The following is a 19,699-nucleotide window of genomic DNA, read 5'->3' as shown; positions in this document are numbered from 1 at the left end:
ACACACACACACACACACACACATTACCTACACATTTCTAGCATTCATTTTAACAACTGACATCTATTTTAACCATCTGTTAAAACTTTAACCACAGAAAATGTAATTTTTGTATATATTGCATTTTACATTATTTAAAAATTGTGTCACGTGATTTATTCATACTTACCATGAAATACAGCCAAATAAATAATACTATTCATTCTGGGTTACATGTCAAACAATACATTCTGGGTTATATGTCTATCCGGTTAAAATTAAGATTTATTTACTTTTGGGTAAAACTACTAAAAGTAAACAGATTTTTAAACGAATGGCTTACCTTACAATATCAATACAGTACTGTTCATTGTGCTGTCCTGTCGAATTTGTTAATGCTCTTCTGCATTTGATTTCTGTTGGCCTCTGTATAAACATGTGAAAGGGAATCTTTATGTGGAGAACATTTTTGGTGGTTAAAAGTCCATTCTTTATGTTTATACTGGATGCCATTGCAAAACTCATGCATCTAGATATCCTTGAGTTGAACCTCCTCCTGCGTGTGTGTCATATTACAACTTCCCCGTAAGCAAGCACTTCTGACAGTATGTTCCGCTCAAAAGTTTCGCTTCAGAGTGAACCATATTGTTTTCATGATACTTAAATGTAATTATTTTTTAATTCGAATGCAGTCTACATTACTTAAATATTTTTGTACAGTTGTTTACGATTACAGTGAAAGAAGAAATGATTGACAGATAGGATCACTTGGCGTGATCACGTGATCAGCATCATATGACCAGCACATGTGAATCGAAGAAAACGGATATCACTCGGACAGTCATTTGTTTTGTTTTATAGTATTATACGTATGTCTTATGGCAACATCGTCCGTGAATTTCGATCAGATTTCTTTGTTTCTTATATACCTAGGAATATGTTTGTCCCAGTGCAAAGACATCCGGTAAGGACGTGTATTATGTAGTGCAGCTGTGATGATCAAAACTCTTGTAGTTGAATGTTTTCAAATGTTAAAAGTACTTGTTTTTCTTGTGTTAATGTATTTAGCAGTTTTGACTTATTCTGAAAATCTTTTTCAATTGGCTTTTTTATTAAGTTCATTTTCAGTTTCATTCCTCAATACCTGCACAAGGAAGAGAAATATATGATTGCTTCTTTTCTTAAAAATGCCGTAATTTTTAGAGTGAAATTCATTAAATGTTTTATGCAACATGTAATATATTAACTGCTTCTTTGACAGTTCTATGGTGTGTAAACAGAAAACTAGTTTTTTGTTTACACTAGTCATCCAATTAGAGAGTTCGGAGGAAAACTATCTGCCAATGGCCTGGTTATTTGTCCAACCAATAGCAGAAGGGGAGGCTGTGTAGAAAGCTGTTTGGAAAGCTTGTTCGGAAACAGTCATATTCTTGTAATTCCGTAGTACAGACCAAAAGTTTGGACACACCTTCTCATTCAAAGAGTTTTCTTTATTTTCATGACTATGAAAATTGTAGATTCACACTGAAGGCATCAAAATTATGAATTAACACATGTGGAATTATTTACATAAAAAAAAGTGTGAAACAACTGAAAATGTCATTTTCTAGGTTCTTCAAAGTAGCCACCTTTTGCTTTGATTACTGCTTTGCACACTCTTGGCATTCTCTTGATGAGCTTCAAGAGGTAGTCACCTGAAATGGTCTTCAAACAGTCTTGAAGGAGTTCCCAGAGATGCTTAGCACTTGTTGGCCCTTTTGTCCTTCACTCTGCGGTCCAGCTCACCCCAAACCATCTCGATTGGGTTCAGGTCCGGTGACTGTGGATGCCAGGTCATCTGGCGCAGCACCCCATCACTCTCCTTCTTGGTCAAATAGCACTTACACAGCCTGGAGGTCAAAGATCTCAAATTTGGACTCATCAGACCAAAGCACAGATTTCCACTGGTCTAATGTCCATTCCTTGTGTTCTTTAGCCCAAACAGGTCTCTTCTGCTTGTTGCCTGTCCTTAGCAGTGGTTTCCTAGCAGATATTCTACCATGAAGGCCTGATTCACACAGTCTCCTCTTAACAGTTGTTCTAGAGATGTGTCTGCTGCTAGAACTCTGTGTGGCATTGACCTGGTCTCTAATCTGAGCTGCTGTTAACCTGCGATTTCTGAGGCTGGTGACTCGGCTGAACTTATCCTTCGCAGCAGAGGTGACTCTTGGTCTTCCTTTCCTGGGGCGGTCCACATGTGAGCCAGTTTCTTTGTAGCGCTTGATGATTTTTGTGACTGCACTTGGGGACACTTTCAAAGCTTTCCCAATTTTTCGGACTGACTGACCTTCATTTCTTAAAGTAATGATGGCCACTCGTTTTTCTTTACTTAGCTGCTTTTTTCTTGCCATAATACAAATTCTAACAGTCTATTCAGTAGTACTATCAGCTGTGTATCCACCTGACTTCTGCACAACACAACTGATGGTCCCAACCCCATTTATAAGGCAAGAAATCCCACTTATTATACCTGACAGGGCACACCTGAGAAGTGAAAACCATTTCAGGTGACTACTTCTTGAAGTTCATCAAGAGAATGCCAAGAGTGTGCAAAGCAGTAATCAAAGCAAAAGGTGGCTACTTTGAAGAACCTAGAATATGACATTTTCAGTTGTTTCACACTTTTTTGTTATGTAAATAATTCCACATGTGTTAATTCATAGTTTTGATGCCTTCAGTGTGAATCTACAATTTTCATAGTCATGAAAATAAAGAAAACTCTTTGAATGAGAAGGTGTGTCCAAACTTTTGGTCTGTACTGTGTGTGTGTGTGTGTGTGTGTGTGTGTGTATATATTATATATATATATATATAAAATAGTACGATTTGAAATATATTAGAATATTAGAAATATATTCAAATAGAAAGCAGTTATTTTCAATAGATACAATATTTCACAATATTACTGCTTTTGCTGTATTTTGGATCAAATTAAATCCAGGCTTGGTGAGCAGAAGAGAATTCTTAAAAAAAAATAAACATTAAAACTCTTACTGTATGTGTGTAGAATTTTATATATGTAATGTTACTAAATATGGTTTGGCAGTCAACATTTATTTTTCCCCCTAAATCGAACTTTAACAACAGCATCCCCTGCTGTCTGTTTTTGTTCATTTCCCATACTATAGAAACTTTGAGATAAATCTGCAGATTAGTAAATATTAATTAAACAAAATATTTTTAAACATTGATTCCCCCTTTTGTCTGTCCTTCTGTCTATGTATGATATAACACCGAATAACCCAGAATGAACCTTTGCGAGATGTATTGCTCAAGAAGACAATGCAAAATCAGAATGCTTTTTTTTTTTCCATTCAGGGAGGCCATATTTATGATTTTACCTTTTTTTTGAGTCCAGTTTTAATGTTACTTGTAATGTTTTTTGAAAGAATTTAACACTTTTTTCAGTAAAGGGGTATTTCACCTAAAAATGACAATTCTGTCATTAATAACTCATCCTCATGTAAGACCCTGTAAGACCTTTGAGATAAATCTGCAGATTAGTAAATAGTTATTTTTAAACATTATTGACTGATCTACAGTTTTCATTAGGTATTGTGTGTTACACACATTTGCAGTACAGTACCGCACTCCCAACTGAATCTACAGTTAATTTGCATATTGAATTTGCATAGTGAAAGAGGATCTCAGCAACCACAATGTGAGCCCACACTTGCAGAAGGATTGCGCAATTAAACATCTGCTGCTCTTCAGCTGATTTTGACACTTTCTTCAGATAACGTTGTCTTGGGTTTAGGCTGAGAAGTATGCAAAACAGCAGGTGTCTTTGAAAGAAACATGTACGCATGAAAATGTGCTTACTCTGCAAAACAAACCTCTGGGGAGATGTAGTTTTTTTCTGAATCAGTTACACACATATTCCAAGTTAACCTAAGTAGCCTAAATACAATTTGCTCTTTATTTCTCTGATTTAATTTGTTAATTTTCCACAGACATTCTTTGGATGATGACCTCTTGTTACCCTACACCAAATCCCACGGTCCATCTCATTCTCACCGCCACGTGAGGGACTGTCAGCCTATTGCCCATGGCAATGTAACCCACGAAACCTGGGCAGCAAGCAAACGCTCTAACTCTCCAGTGTTTGAGTCAAATATATTCATCTCTGACATCGATGACTCTGGTGTTCACAGATGGGTGAGCGGCCACATCACAGAGGTGCATGACCCACTGAGATCCATATCTGTTCTGGAACCAGGAGGCCCTGGAGGGTGCAAGTGGAGTCAAAGAGAACTGGTAGAGCTCACTGCCAAAACTAGAAAGTGCCTCGTTGCCCAGAACGGAGGCTTCTTTAACATACACAATAGGCAGTGTTTGGGGAATGTCATAAGTGATGGGAAACTGGTGATGAACAGCGGAGGAATTCAAAACGCTCAGTTTGGCATCCGAAAGGATGGGACGCTAGTGTTTGGGTAAGGATATAGCCCGAGCTCTCACTCTCTGCATTCTTTCTCCTGGCCCGTGTGATGTTTTGCAATAGCACAGGGTTTGTTTTTGTGTTGAGACCCAGGAAACAATAGAAAATTGAACTAGTCTTTCCTGGTTGGGTGCTGCTGTACTTTTGACCTGCCTATAATTAAGCTGTGCCTTTATATCTACAATCACACCCTTAAAGGGATAGGCCATCCAAAATTAAAATTCTCTTAATAGCTTCTCACTCTCATGTTGTTTGAAACCATATTATATTTATTTTTGACTGTGGAATGCAAAAGAAGATTTTTAGATATTTATTTATCAGCTAGCGTTCGTCTTTAAGCACAAAGTGGTTTCCTGCGCTCCAGGGTGCTGTAACAAACCTTAACCTAAATATGGGTGCAGATTTTGGAGGAAGTAAGTCGTGGGAATGCAGGGCCCCTTCAACATCTGTTTCCTAAAATAGAAACCTCACAAAAACACGGCAATATTGCATAACGCGCCAGTGCTCTTAATAATAGGCAGTACTTCGGAACGCCATGTACCCGGTGGCTCGCTCTGTCATTCATGATGACGTTAAAGGCCTTTAACTGGAACGTTCTGGCGTTAGATAAGGTGTTTATATAGCATATTTGGACATTCACCTGGATGAGCTTTAAGAAATGAGTCAATGAATGATAAAATAGCATGGTCAGCCAGTCAGATGGAACAGACACTGTAATCCTTATCAAATCAAATGTTTGCTTTTTGCTAATTACTATGTTTTTTTTCTTTTATCCAGTGTGAAATACAATACAGATATTATTGGGATTGGCCTTCTGGACCAGGCTGGTGTTAAACATTAGTTCGTGCCTGTTAGCTTTCAGCATAGCATTAACACATTTAGTCTCTTTTTGCAGTCTTGTAAATTATCTTTGTCTCCCACTAAAATAGTATCTGGCTGGGAGAAGTAAGCTGCAAATCATGGTCCGTTGTGATAATATTTATATTTTACTGCGTTTTCAAACCATCAACACTTTTGGAAAGAAAGTTGCTGGAATTTATTCGTTTTGAAAGTGCTTTTATTGCTTTAGTCCATAGTGCAGTCTGTGAAGTGTGGTTTTATTGGGCTGTGATGTACACAACTGTTTAAAAGTTTGGATCAGTATTTATTTACTTTTTAAACAAAATGAATACTTTCAGCAAGGATGCATAAAATTGATCAAAAGTGTCAGTAAAGACATTTATAAAAAATTCTATTTTGAACAAATGCTGTTATTTTGAACCTGTTCATCAAAATATCCTGTAATCAAAATATGCGGCACAACCGTTTTCAACAATCGTAATAATAAGAAATTGACTTAAGCATCAAATCAACGTATTAGAATGATTTCTGAAGGATCATGTGACACTAAAGACTGGAGTAATGGCTGGTGATGAGCACGAGCATAAGACTTTTAAACAGCTACTGGCTATTTACAAAAAATTTGTCCCACCCTGCCTTCCTTCTTCAGATGCCCTGCCATTCAGAAGTTTCGAATCAGTAAGATTTGTAATGTTTTTTTTATTTTTATTTTTATTATGCTCATCAAGGCTGCATTTACTTGATCAAAAACACAGGAAAAAAAATCTGTAATATTGTGAAATATTATTAGAGTTTAAAATAATGGTATTTCTTGTATTATCAATGTTGGAAACAGTTGTGCTGCTTAATATATTTTTTTGTAACCAGTGAAATCCTTTTTAACAATAGAAGTCTGCTACAATTTATCATCAATTTAACACATCATTGGTGGAAAAAGTATTAATTTCTTCCAACAGAAGAAAGGATAAAAATGTACTGACCACAAACTTTTAAATGGTAGTTTATATTGTTACAAAAGATTTTAAATAAATTTTAAATAAATGCTTAATATATATTATATATTTTTTATTTATTTATTTTTACTTGAATCCTGAAAAAAGTATCACAGGTTCCAACAAATTATTAAGCAGCACAACTGTTTTCAATAAACTAATCTTAAATCAGCATATTAGAATGATTTCTGAAGGATCATGTGACACTGAATACTGGAGCAATTAGAATTCAGCATTGCATTACAGGAATACATTACATTTAAAAAAATATTCAGATAGAAAACACATTTCAAATTGAAATAATCATGCACAATTATTATTATTATTTTTTTTTAATCAAATAAATGCAGCCTTGATTGAAAAAAAAAAAAAAACATTTAAAAAAAACGTACTGATCCCAAACGTTTGTGCCTATAAAACATTACTGGAGTGTCTTGTTCAAAGGCAAAATCCATTGTGTGGTTTGAACCTACAGCCTTTCAGTTGCCAGCCAAGATCTTTAACTATTAGGCTATACCTTCCATCTCACTTGCTCTTTCTTGTGTATATTCTTAGCTACCTGTCTGAAGACGACATCCTGGATCAAGTAAACCCCTTCATGCAGTTGATCAGTGGGGTGGTGTGGCTGCTGAGAGATGGTGAGATCTACATCAATGAGAGCATCCTGGCAGAATGTGACAAAACCCAGGAGACCGGTAAGATTACATCAAATTCTGTAAAGTCTGAAGTGTGAGCATATAAAAAGCTTGTTTATCTAAAATCCCTCCCTATAATTATTTTCAGCAGTAGTTCAGATACTTAGTCCTGTTGTTTTTGAACACATCTGTGCTCAAAGATTGTAATATAAGATTCAGAATATTAATCTTCTATATTGCAGGAAAATTCCAGTACTTTGTGGATGTGATATCTGCCCGTACAGCGGTGGGTCACGATAAAGAGGGAAAACTCATTCTTTTCCATGTCGATGGCCAGACAGGTGTAAGAGGGTAAGAATAGACTTTGAACCTGAGCAGATCTCAGCTGTTTATCAGTGTAAACATTGATCCCCCCCCCCCTTCTGTCTGTCTGTCTATGCATGATAACACTAAATAACCCAGAATGAACCTTTGTGAGATTTATTGCTCAAGAAGACAATGCAAAATCAGATGCCATATTCATGATTTTACCTTTTTTGAGTCCAGTTTTAATGTTACTTGTAATGTTTTTTTAAAGAATTTAACACTTTTTTTCAGTAAAGGGAAAGTTCACCTAAAACGAAAATTCTGTCATTAATAACTCATCCTCATGTAAGACCCTGTAAGACCTTTGGAACACAAATTAAGATATTTTTGATGAAATCCGAGAGCTTTCTGACTCTGCATAGACAGCAATTCAACTACCATGTTCAAGGCCCAGAAAGGTAGTAAGGACATTGGTTAAATAGTCCATGTGACCTTAATTTTATAAAGCTATAGGAATACTTTTTGTGCGTTAAAAAAAAAAAAAAAAAAAAAAAAAAAAAAACTTTATTTAACAGTTTCTTCTCTTCCATGTTAGTCTTTGACACACATACAGCGTTTGCAAAATTATTCATACCCCTTCATTTTTTTCACATTTAGTTATGTTGCTGCCTAATGTTAAACTACTTTAAATTACTTTTTTTTCCCACATCAATCTACACTCCCTACTCCATAATGGCAAAGCAAAAAATAGGTTTTTAACATTTGTGCAAATTTATTAAAAATATAAAACTGAAAAGATCCCGTAGCATAAGTATTTATACCCTTTTCTGGGACACTCGAAATTTAGCTCAGGAGCATTCATATTGCTTCTAGATGTTACTACACTTCGAGTGGAGTTAAACTCTGGCAAATTCATTTGAATGAGTGTGATTTAGAAAGGCACACACCTCTCAGAAAAGGTCTAACAGCTGAAAATGCATATCAGAGCAAAAACCAAGTCCTGAGGTCAAAATAACTGCCTGTAGAGCTCAGTGACAGACTTGCGTTAAGGCAATGATCTAGGGAAGAGTTCAGAAAAAAATCTGCTGCATTGAAGGTTCACAGAAGCATTATCCAGAATGGAAGACGATTGGAACAACTAGGACTCTAGAAAATGTCTGCCAGCCCCCATCCAAGCTGATAGAGCTTGAGAGGTGAAAAGGTGAGGCAAAGAATGGCAGATAATTGCCAAATGCAGATGTGCAAAGCTTGTCACATCATACCCAAAAAGACTTGAGGCTGTAAAGGTGCTTCAACTATGTACTGAGTTAAGGGTATGAATACTTATGCAATGTACTTATTTCAGTGTTTTATTTTTAATAAATTTGTAAAATTTGCAAATCTGGTTTTTGCTTTGTCATTATTATGGTGTATGGAGTGTAAATTGATGTGGGGGAAAACTAATTCAAAGCAGTTTAACAATGCTGCAAAACAAAATGTGAAAAAATGAAAGGGTGTGAATACTTTTGCAAGGCACTGTACATGAGTGATTTTGTTTTTCAAAAATTTCAGCCTGGTTTTAAAACCTTTATTTAAACCACAGTGAGCCATTTAAATCCAAAATAAGCATACCAGGTACTGTTCGTTCTTTAGTTTTACACATAAAAACTGCTGTCTTTGCAGAATGAACCTCTGGCAGGTGGCAAAGTTTTTGAAAGAACAGAATGTAATCAACGCTATCAATCTGGATGGAGGCGGCTCGGCCACTTATATCCTCAATGGATCCCTGGCCAATTACCCTTCAGACCACTGGTGTGTAAATGCAAATGCAATAGTACACATTTACAAACAACAATTGAGTTTGGCAATTTTAACAATTGTACATAATTTCCAGCGAATCTCCAAAGTGGCGCTGTCCACGGGCAGTATCCACTGTGTTGTGTGTTCACGAGAGTTTGTGCCAGCCGGAGGACTGCAGCGGACATGGGCGCTGCATTGAGGGCCAGTGTGTGTGCCAGCAGGGCTGGAGCGGCCCAGGATGTGCCAATCTCACATGCCAGGCTGCATGTGGAGAGCACGGGATCTGCACTGAAAGTGAGTCACTCTCTCGTGTACACTCCTTTATATCACAAAAGGACATTATAGTCACGCTTAACTTGAAGATTTTTTTAATGCATTAATTGAGATTCGTAATGCATCTTATAATGCATTGTATGATCTCATTAATAATTCTAACAAAAGTTATAATAAACATTACACATCTATTCATTGTTACACCTTGAGAAAATATGACACATTAATCCTTGTATTGTAATAATTATGATCACAAGCATTAATCATCATAGCATCCATTATCTGTATACATGACTAAATAGCCACATATTAAATTTATAACTGTAAGTTTCATTTAAAAAATACACAAACTATTTTTCAGATGTAACAATGAATATTGTAATGCATTTTAACTTTGGTTACAGTTATTTATTTAAAGAAGTCTCTTCTGCTCACCAAGCCTGCATTTATTTGAGCCAAAATACATTTTTACATATTTAAAATAACAGTTATCTATTTGGATATATTTTAAAATGTAATTTATTCCTGTGATCAAAGCTGAATTTTCAGCATCATTACTGCAGTGTTCAGTGTCACATGATCCTTAAGAAATCATCCTAATATGCTGATTTAATGTTTAAGAAACAGTATTGTTATTATTATCAATATTTAAAACATGCAAGTACATTTTTTTCAGGATTCGTTGATAAATAAAGATCCAAAAATAAAATAAAAAGCTTTTGTAACATTATACACTATACCATTTAAAAGCTGTTTTTCTGAACTTTCTATTAATCAAAGAAACCTGAAATAATTGTACTCAGCTGTTATTAACATAATAATAATAAATGTTTTTTGAGCAGCAAATCAGAATACTAAAATAATTTCTGAAGGATCACATGACTGGAGTATAAATATTTCAAAATTGTACTGTTTTACTCTACTTCAGATCAAATAAATACAGGCTTGGTGAGCAGAAGAGACTTTAAAAAAACATTAAAAATCAAAAACTTTTGACTGGTAGTGCATTTACAGATTTTGACAATGTTTTTTTCTCTTGCATTTACCCATTAACTACCATTCTTTTTCTATTTTTCCTTTCTTTCTGAACAGATGGGTGTGTGTGCGATGCTGGATGGATTGGTTTAAACTGTAGCCAAGGTAAGGGCAAAATCAGCTTTGCTGTCATACAGATTCAGAGTTATAAAACTATCAAATAAATCTCTGAGTGGCTCTTTACTTGGGATCATTACATAAGAGTTAAGTCAGCAGTAATCATTTAAACCAATATGCTTATCCTTCTACAATGAATAACATCTGTCTGTATCCTCTCAGTATGTGCAGCAGGTTTCTATGGCGATGGCTGCAATCAAACATGCGTGTGCGCAAATGGAGGCTCGTGTGATCCTGTTCACGGACAGTGCACCTGTCTTGCTGGTTTCTATGGAGATTCCTGCGAGAAAGGTATGCAGTCTAATCTCAACTGGTTTTGGGATATTAAATATATGCAGACGTAGATTTGGTAAATATATTTAACATGCATTTGTCCTTAGAGTCAGGTGAATTTGTTACCTAGTAAAAAGGTTATGAAAAAGCGTAGGAGATATTTCCAGATATACAGTCAAGCTCAAAATTATTCATACCCCTGGCAAATTCTGACTTAAAGTTACTTTTATTCAATGAGCAAGTTTTTTTTTAACTGGAAATGACACAGAATTCTCCATAAAGATAAAAAGACGATGTACAAGAGGCATCATTGTGGAAAAAAATATTTCTCAGCTTTTATTTACATTTAAGAAAAAGTGGCATGTCCAAAATTATTTATACCCTTTGCAAACTGTCACAGTCTATGGGAAAATCCAAAGTTCTATACCATTCCAAATAGTCCAAGCTGTTTTAAAGCATACTAATTACCCTGATTCATCGGCAACAGCTGTTTGAATCAACTCAACAGGTGAAAAACAGAAGCTCTCTGCTGTTGGTTTGTGGACAGTCATGGCTAAGACAAAGGAGCTCACCGAGGACCTGCGGCTGCGCATTGTGGCTGCTCAAGTCAGGAAAGGGCTATAAGACCATATCTAAATATTTTGAAGTTCCAGTGGCAGTGCAAAATATTATTAAAAATACAAGATGTTACACACTGTGAAAAATCTCGGAATCTCGGAAGCCAAAAGTGACACCTGTGCTGGCCAGGAGGATAGTGAAAGAGGAAAAAAAATAATCCAAGGATCACCACCAAGGCCATCCTGATGAATCTGGGCTCTGCTGGTGGCAACATCTCAAGGCAGACAGTCCAACAGACACTGCACACCGCTGGGTTCCACAGACGCAGACCAAGGAGGACACCACTTCTCCAGATAAGGCACACAAAAGCCCGCTTGGCCTTCGCAAATGCTCATTTGGACAAAGAAGAAGACTTCTGGTCTTCTGTTTTATGGTCAGATGAAACAAAAATTGAATTGTTTGGCCACAATGATGTAGCCTTCATTTGGTGTAAAAAAAGGAGAAGCCTTCATCGCTACGAACACCATCCCCACTGTCAAACATGGTGGAGGGAACCTTATGTTTTGGGGGTGTTCTTCAGCCGGTGGACCAGGGAACCTAATCACAATAAACAGCACCATGAAAAAGGAGCAATACATCAAAATTCTCAACAACAACATCAGGCAGTCTGCAGAGAAACTTGGCCTTGGGCACCAGTGGACATTTCAGCACGACAACGACCCAAAACACACAGCAAAAGTGGTGAAGAAATGGTTAACAGACAAAAACATTAACGTTTTGCAGTGGTCCAGCCAGAGTCCTGACTTAAATCCAATTGAAAATCTGTGGAGGGACCTTAAGATCAGGGTGATGGCAAGGAGACCCTCCAACCTGAAAGAGTTGGAGCTCATCGCTAAAGATGAATGGCAAAAATACCAGTGGAGACATGCAAAAAGCTGGTCGGCAATTATAGGAAGCATTTGATTGCTGTAATAACCAATAAAGGCTTTCCTATTGATTATTGATAAGGGTATGAATAATTTTGGACATGCCACTTTTTGTTCAAATGCAAATAAAAGATGAGTAATATTTTGTTCCACAATGATGCCTCTTGTACATCGTCTTATTATCTTCTGGGAGACGTCTGTGTCATTTCTAATCAAAAAAATAAAAACTTGCTGGTTGAATAAAAGTAACTTTAAGTCAGAATTTGCCAGGGGTATGAATAATTACGGGCTTGACTGTATGTTTCTAGGTAACCTATAATGCCTCTTTTTACAAAATGTAAAATAAGTCTCTGATGTCCCCAGTGTGTGTATGTGAAGTTTTAGCTGAAAATACCAGACAGATAATTTTTTATAGCTTGTTAAATTTGGCACTTTTATAGTATGAGGCAAAACATGCCGTTTTTGTCCCTTAAAATGCCAATGAGAAGAGGGCGGAGCTTCAAGAGCTGGCAAAAACAAAACGGGACAATCTCACGCACTGAAAATTTCAGAAACTCTCAGTAGCGGTGTTCAGTTTTATAATTTCGAATCGGAATTGATTTGAATTGATTTCATCTGATTGTACTGTGCCTAATAAATGCACGTTTATGAATTGCACAGACGGGGAGCATGGCACAATAAAAATAACAACATAGCTGGTCTCATGGTGCCTTCATATGCTATCACAAACTTTATAAGTTCCACTTGTGATTATGAGCTCATCAAATTCAAGCGATCGACTTCTCATTGCTTTCATTTGCAATTTTTTTTAAACTACCACATTCCTATTTTATGCCTTCTAGAATTGCCTTCAGTAATGCATGCAACACTAGAAAAATAGGTTATCTTAACTGTGTCTTTGCTCTCTTTGTCATCCCAGAGTGCCCTCTTGGATTCTACGGGCTGAACTGTGAGCAGCCATGCCAGTGCCACAACATGTGCCCATGTGACACTGTCACAGGAAGCTGCAACACCACATACCAAGGAGAGAGAAACATCAGCCTGCACAGAGGTGCGGTACAGCCCCTATTAGCACTAACACGACATGTAAACAACACCTTCCCTGTGTGACGTCTCTATAGATCAGTTTAATGTTCACACTTTCTCAGCACATAACTCTCTCTGCTTACAGCTTGGGCCATCAGCATTCCTCATTGTCCTTCTATATGTGTGTGTGTGTGTGTGTGTGTGTGTGTGTGTGTGTGTGTTTGCTAGTGTCTGTCCACACTTCTCTACTGTAAAACGTGGCATGCAAGTTGACTGAAATATGAGCCATAACATTTCTCACCAGCCATTTTCCACTTAACTTTGGGCTGATTTTTCTGAGGTGTGATTCATTGGAAACGATTGTCTAGGACTATTCATTTAAACCATTTATTTAGGGAAACAATTATTAAAAAATAAAAAAGCTTTATTACATAAATTCAATAATAACAAATGTTCCTACAATCTGAAAAAATCAAGCTTGAAAAAATTGGCAATATACTTTAATAATATGATATAATTACCAAATGAAACGAATAATTAAAATTTCAAGCTTGAAAAAAATAGGAAATATGTGACCCTGGACCACAAAACCAGTGTTAAGTAGCACGGGTATATTTGTAGCAATAGCCAAAAATACATTGTATGGTTCAACTTATGCAAAAAAAAAAAAAAAAAAATCATTATGTGGAGAGTATGTAAAATACTTAAATATATAAAAACTTAATTTTGTATTAGTAATATGCATTGCTAAGAACTTCATTTGGACAACTTAAAAGGTGATTTTTCTCAATATTTAGATTTTTTTTTTGCACCCTCAAATCAAATCACCCTCAAGTATTTTTTTCTCAGCCAAATATTGTAATATCCTAACAAACCATACATCAATAGAACGCATGTTTATTCAGCTTTCAGACAATGTATAAATCTGTTTAAAAAAAATACCCTTATAATTTTATAGAATTGCCAATATAACTTTTTATACATTTTAAAGATTTTTTCAGTGATTTTGTAATGTCTTTGATTTATAATCATTGAGGTTACTTCCAGCAGTTATTTCCAATTAATTTATTAGTATATCAAGTATTTATATTTCTTAAAAATATAATGGATTGACCGTCACCGTATCTCACTATTTTTCGCTATATCTGTCCCTTTCTCTCTCTCTTTGCTCGTTCGCTATCACATGATTGCAACCTCTATTCAAACTTGCACACACACATCCTCAAACAGTCTGTGATAAACAAAGCTGCTGGGTGTTTGCAGAGTGGGATTGAGAAAAGAGACCTTGCAGAATCACAGTCTACCCAGCAGCCCCTCGTGTTACTGATGACCTCTGCCACAGAAAAGCTATTTGTGTCAAGACCAGAAAAAAACCCTGACAGCTCGTTCTATCCCAACTCTCTGACCTCTGTCATTTAACGTGAGAAGACGCCGCATTCTCAAACTTTCCTGCACAGAAATAATAAACCCCAAACCCCCTGTTCTCTGGAGTTCAGAAGCAGACCATCCACCTGACACCGCAAGCTCATTACGATCCCATCTGCTGTGCACGTGAACTGCTTTCTGCTTATCTCGCTTTATCTTCTAGGTGATAGCCTTTTCTGTTATTTGCTCCATGTGAAGGATTTGATATCTAGTTGGATCTTGATGTTTTGATCCAAAATACATTGCACTATGAAAACATTCTGTAATTTCCTGAACTCCAATTGTCAATCCAAAAAGACATTTTTTTTTTTTTTGGAATTTGGAACTGCAAAAATGACTCTTTATTTTTAGAAAGGTCCCTGATCTTTGCAGTCTTGCACAATCTAACACAGGCTTTCCAAAAGCTGTTACTAAATAATTGGGCAGGGAAAGCTGTCTTAGATCTGTATTAGACAGGGTGCAGAACACCTGTTTAATTTTAAGGTTCAGAGAGAGTGTTGAAAGTGTTCATAAAAAAAGTTGTTTTGTGCAAAAAGCTTGACTAATAATATAATTGACCCTTTCGCAGGGAGTTTGTTTGACAGGCAATCTGACAATTCATAACGCCGAATCATAAGAAACATACCTTCTGATGTTCATTCATGATTATTTTGTGCTTAGTAAAGAGAAAGAGATTATGAAAAAATCTCTGTGTGCATTATGAATTTTCACAGGCAAAATCTAGTCATTTCAATAGGAATCCATATGATCTGGAATTTCATTTATACATCACTATACTATTGACAATAGACAATGGACATTTTTCTCTGCAAATTTTTGTCTTTGAACTTTCGCTAATGTGACTGCACCTTTACTCTAGAGACATTTGGATGTTAATCAAAAAAGTCTCACATTTTTTGTCATAAAAAGTCAGTAATAGACACTGAATTACCAAAAAAAAAAGAAAAGAAAAAAAAGTTGGTTCCCACAGTTATATCTGAAGTGAGGAAACAGGGGAAAGGAGAAATATGCCTGTAAGGGAGAGTTATTGTCTTAACAAGGGATTTGATGCAAAAACAACATTTCTTTTCACAATCTTTCAGCTGGTCACTGCCTGGCTACCCAAATGTTGAGGGAATGGAGACAAGAAGAGGAAGCTCATGCTCCCAAACCGTATTTATCTGAGTAAGTGCTCCAAACACACACACACACACACACATCGTAACAGCAGCCAAAATGTGCCCTCTCATTGCTTTTTAAGACATAGGACAAAGCATAATTTTGTCAAAGTATTACTTACTACAGTTAAAGTCAAAAGTTTACATACACCTTGCAGAATCTGCTAAAAGTTCATTATTTTATCAAAGTAAGAGGGATCATACAAAAAACATGTTATTTTTTATTTAGTACTGACCTTAATAAGATATTTCACATAAAAGATGTCTACATATAGTCCACAAGAGAAAATAAATCACTGAATTTATAAAAATTATCCTGTTCAAAAGTTTACATACACTTGATTCTTAATACTGTGTTGTTACCTGAATGATCCACAGCTGTTTTTTGTGGTAGTTGTTCATGAGTCTCTTGTTTGTCCTGAGCTGTTAAACTGCCAGCTGTTTTGGTAAAATAATTAACATTAGGTGTATGTAAACTTTTGACCTCAACTGTTATTTAATAATATTTAAGTATATAATATATAAACTTATGTAACTATATATTATATAAAACAGAAATAATATATGCTTTATATTATAAAAATATGTACTTTAAAATAGATGTCTTAAACTTTGTGAAATATTGAATTGTGGTCTGAGGACTGATGGTTTTGATAAAAACAAATTGATTGCAATGGTGCATGTGTCTTAAATAATCCTCTCTGATTCATTTCAGAGTGGAAATGTTGCTATTTTAAAAACTAAATGTCGGGTACAATTATAGGACCTGTTTTTCCTTGCCTCAAAGCTGCAGTTTCCACAACATAAGGGGGAGAAAAATCTGTTATCTCAAACAACTTGTCATTTATACCATTCCCTATCTGCGTGTTTGAGTAACTTGATTATTGCCACGGAAATCCACTCTGACAAATTCCAGGCCCTTGTTTAGCAGAATGGGCTTTCGGACAAGTCTGAACCAAGTGCCCCGACTGTACTGGTAAACAACTCCGTGGCAGCGGAGTGGCACAGATGAATTTAGTAGTCAGCTCGGCCTTTCACATGCAAGTAAGGGATTGTGCGGTGTTACCATGGTTGCACTCAAGTGCTTTGTGGAGGCTGCGGGCAGCAGCGGTGGAGTCAGAGGTCAAAGTGCAACTCCTCACCCCTAGAGTGTTTTGTTTATGTGTGCAGACAAAGCTGGCTGGTTGTCTGCGCTATCCTGGCAACGTTGCTGCTGGCCAGCCTTGCTGGTAACCTTATCCAGACGTGCAGAAAATGCAAAGCGCGCGGGCAGAGGGCGGACTACTCCTACTTGCCGCTGGGAGAGATCAACGGGTCCACGGAGCGAAGCAAGGGACAGGGGACGAAGGCTGGGAAAGTTCTCTTTCAGCAAGACTACTCTGACTCGGAAGACTCCTCATAATGTGATTGTGTTTTAAAATGTGTGCATTTGCGCAGGTTCACACAAGTGTGCAATCCATCCAGCTAGCTAGCCAGAACAAGACCGCATTAGTCTGAGGACGAGGAAGGGGTTTGTTTGTTTGTTCCTGCTGTGAATCGATGAGCTTTTGTAAGGGCCTCTTCATATTTGGATTGGTGATGAGGGACAATGAGCTGGGCGTTAGCATCCAAACAGCTGTCTGCACAGCTCAGTGTGTTCACATTCGCCCCAGCCAACTCTGTTCACACGTGCCAAGTGCCCTGTTTGTGCAGTTTGACTGCATTTTGCACATGCTTGTTAGGTTTTAGTACACTTTCAGAGTAGCTGCTAGCAATGTAAGAACCAGTTTCTCATGTAACATCATTTACAGTTTAAAATAGTGTTTCATTGACCTCAATGAAGGCTTTCATTTTGGTCTTCAGATGAAGAGAGAATCAAGAAAAGAGCAATATCACCACAAAGCCTTTTTATTGACAAAATGGCCCAGTTGTTCCACCTGTTGCCATAGGAACAGACAAGTTTTGAACTATGAACTATTTTTGCGGAATCCTTCCTGCAGGAACTTGCCAAACGCCTATTTTGAAACCGTTTTATTGAATGATTTTTTCTTTCCTCCTTGTGGCTCCGGAGGTCATTGCGTTTATTTATTATTTATTATCCCCTGAGCGCTTTTGTTTCTGTAAACGCCTTGCCAACTTCTGCCAGCCTTATCACGGTGCTGTTTTGTGTGTTGTCTTAGGCACTTAGAACCAGCCATAGAAACACGATATGAAAAAAAAAAAAAAAAATCAAGGATTGTTTTCACGCTCTCTAGGAAAGCAAGAGAAGGACATTTTTTTTCTGTACTTGCACAAAGGTGCTGTATTTTCTCTGCTGTAAAGCAGTGAATCCAGGCTTTGGGGTGAGATTTGAGAGAAGCGTTTTGTCTGGTTTCTGTTTTAGCTCTGAAACATGACACAAATATAATGGAAGAGGAACATTTACTCGGGTCTGTAGTTCCTGTGTTGTTTCCTGTTTAGCATTAAAATGGATTTAGGCTTGTGCTGTTTTAAGAGTTTAAACGTTTCACAAGCAAAACACAGAATTATGTGGAAGGATGAATCGTTAAACCTGTCAAAACATTCCAGATTATATTAAACCCTACAATCAACTAAAATAAATTATATTTTTCCTTAAGAATTAATCCTGTTTTGGACCTTGGATCTTTATTTGATAGTACTTTTTGACAATTATGCACATTTTCTCTGCCTATTTTCATCACTGTAATGTAAAATAATCTTTTATTTCTCATTTATGTAACACTATATATAACCCTGAATTTATTTGATCCAAAGTACAGCAGAAATAGTAACATTTTAAAATATTTTTACTATTTAAAATAACTGTTTTCTATTTTAATATATTTTAACATGTAATTTATTCCTGTGATTTCAAAGCTGAATTTTAGCATCATTACTCCAGTCACATGATCCTTCAGAAATCATTCTAATATTCTGATTTGCTGCTCAAAAACATTTATTATTATGTTATGAAAAACAGTTGAGTATAATTTTTCTCAGGTTTTTTTGTTTAGAAAATGTGGAAGAACAGCATTTATCTGAAATAGAAATCTTTGTAACATTATAAATGTCTTTCATCACTTTTAATTAATTTAAAGCATCCTTGCTAAATAAAAGTGTTAATTTCTATAATTTTTTTAATAGAAAAAACTATCAAAATAAAATTATATTTAAAACAAAAATGTGTGTGTGCGTGTGTGTGTGTGTGTATATATATATATATATATATATATATATATATATATATATATATATATATATATATATATATATTATATATATATATATATATATAAAAATATGAAAAATAATATATAAAATATATTTAAATAATTATACTGACTCCAATCTTTTGAATGGTATAGTGTATAATGGTATAATGTTACAGAATTTCAGATAAATGCTGATTTTTGGATCTTTCTATTCATCAAGAATTCTGACAAAATGTACTGAACTGTTTTAAATATTGATATTGATAACAATAATAATAATAAATGTTTCTTGAACAGCAAATCAGCATATTAGAATGATTTCTGAAGACTGGAGTAATGGTGCTAAAAATGTAGCTTTGATCACAGGAATAAATTACATTTTAAAATATATTCAAAGAGAAAGCAGATATTTTAGATAGTAAAAATAGTTAACAATATTACTTTTGCTGTGCTTTGGATCAAATAAATACAGACTTATTTGAAAAACATTGCAAATCTTACTGTTCAAAAACTTTTGACTGGCAGTGCACATATATATAAATAACACCTAGATAAATGATCATAATGATAATTTCCAGGGCAAATGTGCTTAGTTGTTATTAAAAAGTGTTATGATGCACAAAAATATTTTAAATGCACAACATTTTTCAAATTTCAAATATAAATTTCTTTTTGTTCTTTTGAGGTGAAATGTATCTTGTACATCTTTT

At 35.7% G+C, this 19,699-nt stretch overlaps 2 protein-coding genes across 2 annotated transcripts in view; one reads left to right on the top strand and one right to left on the bottom strand.

Annotated features, from left to right (window-relative positions):
• ndufaf6 (NADH:ubiquinone oxidoreductase complex assembly factor 6) overlaps window positions 1-530 on the bottom strand; it is a 14,905-nt gene extending 14,375 nt beyond the window's left edge. Inside the window, exon 1 of the mRNA XM_073847377.1 lies at window positions 323-530. Coding sequence (XP_073703478.1) covers window positions 323-504 — 182 coding nt within the window. The 5' untranslated portion in view covers window positions 505-530. The remainder of the gene's footprint in view (window positions 1-322) is intronic.
• Window positions 531-792: 262 nt separating this feature from the next.
• Window positions 793-18,885, top strand: nagpa (N-acetylglucosamine-1-phosphodiester alpha-N-acetylglucosaminidase). Its single transcript, XM_073847376.1, has 11 exons — window positions 793-943; window positions 3,972-4,451; window positions 6,844-6,983; window positions 7,166-7,274; window positions 8,892-9,020; window positions 9,103-9,302; window positions 10,374-10,421; window positions 10,596-10,724; window positions 13,110-13,241; window positions 15,724-15,805; window positions 16,969-18,885. The coding sequence occupies exons 1-11, from the start codon at window positions 858-860 to the stop codon at window positions 17,198-17,200; spliced, it is 1,767 nt and encodes a 588-aa protein (XP_073703477.1). The 5' UTR covers window positions 793-857; the 3' UTR covers window positions 17,201-18,885.
• The last annotated feature ends 814 nt before the right edge of the window (window positions 18,886-19,699 follow it).

Source organism: Garra rufa, chromosome 9 (assembly GCF_049309525.1).
Source record: "Garra rufa chromosome 9, GarRuf1.0, whole genome shotgun sequence".
Taxonomy (NCBI): domain Eukaryota; kingdom Metazoa; phylum Chordata; class Actinopteri; order Cypriniformes; family Cyprinidae; genus Garra; species Garra rufa.
The sequence above is the reverse complement of the archived record's forward strand: the minus strand, read 5'-3'. Positions and strand labels throughout refer to the sequence as shown.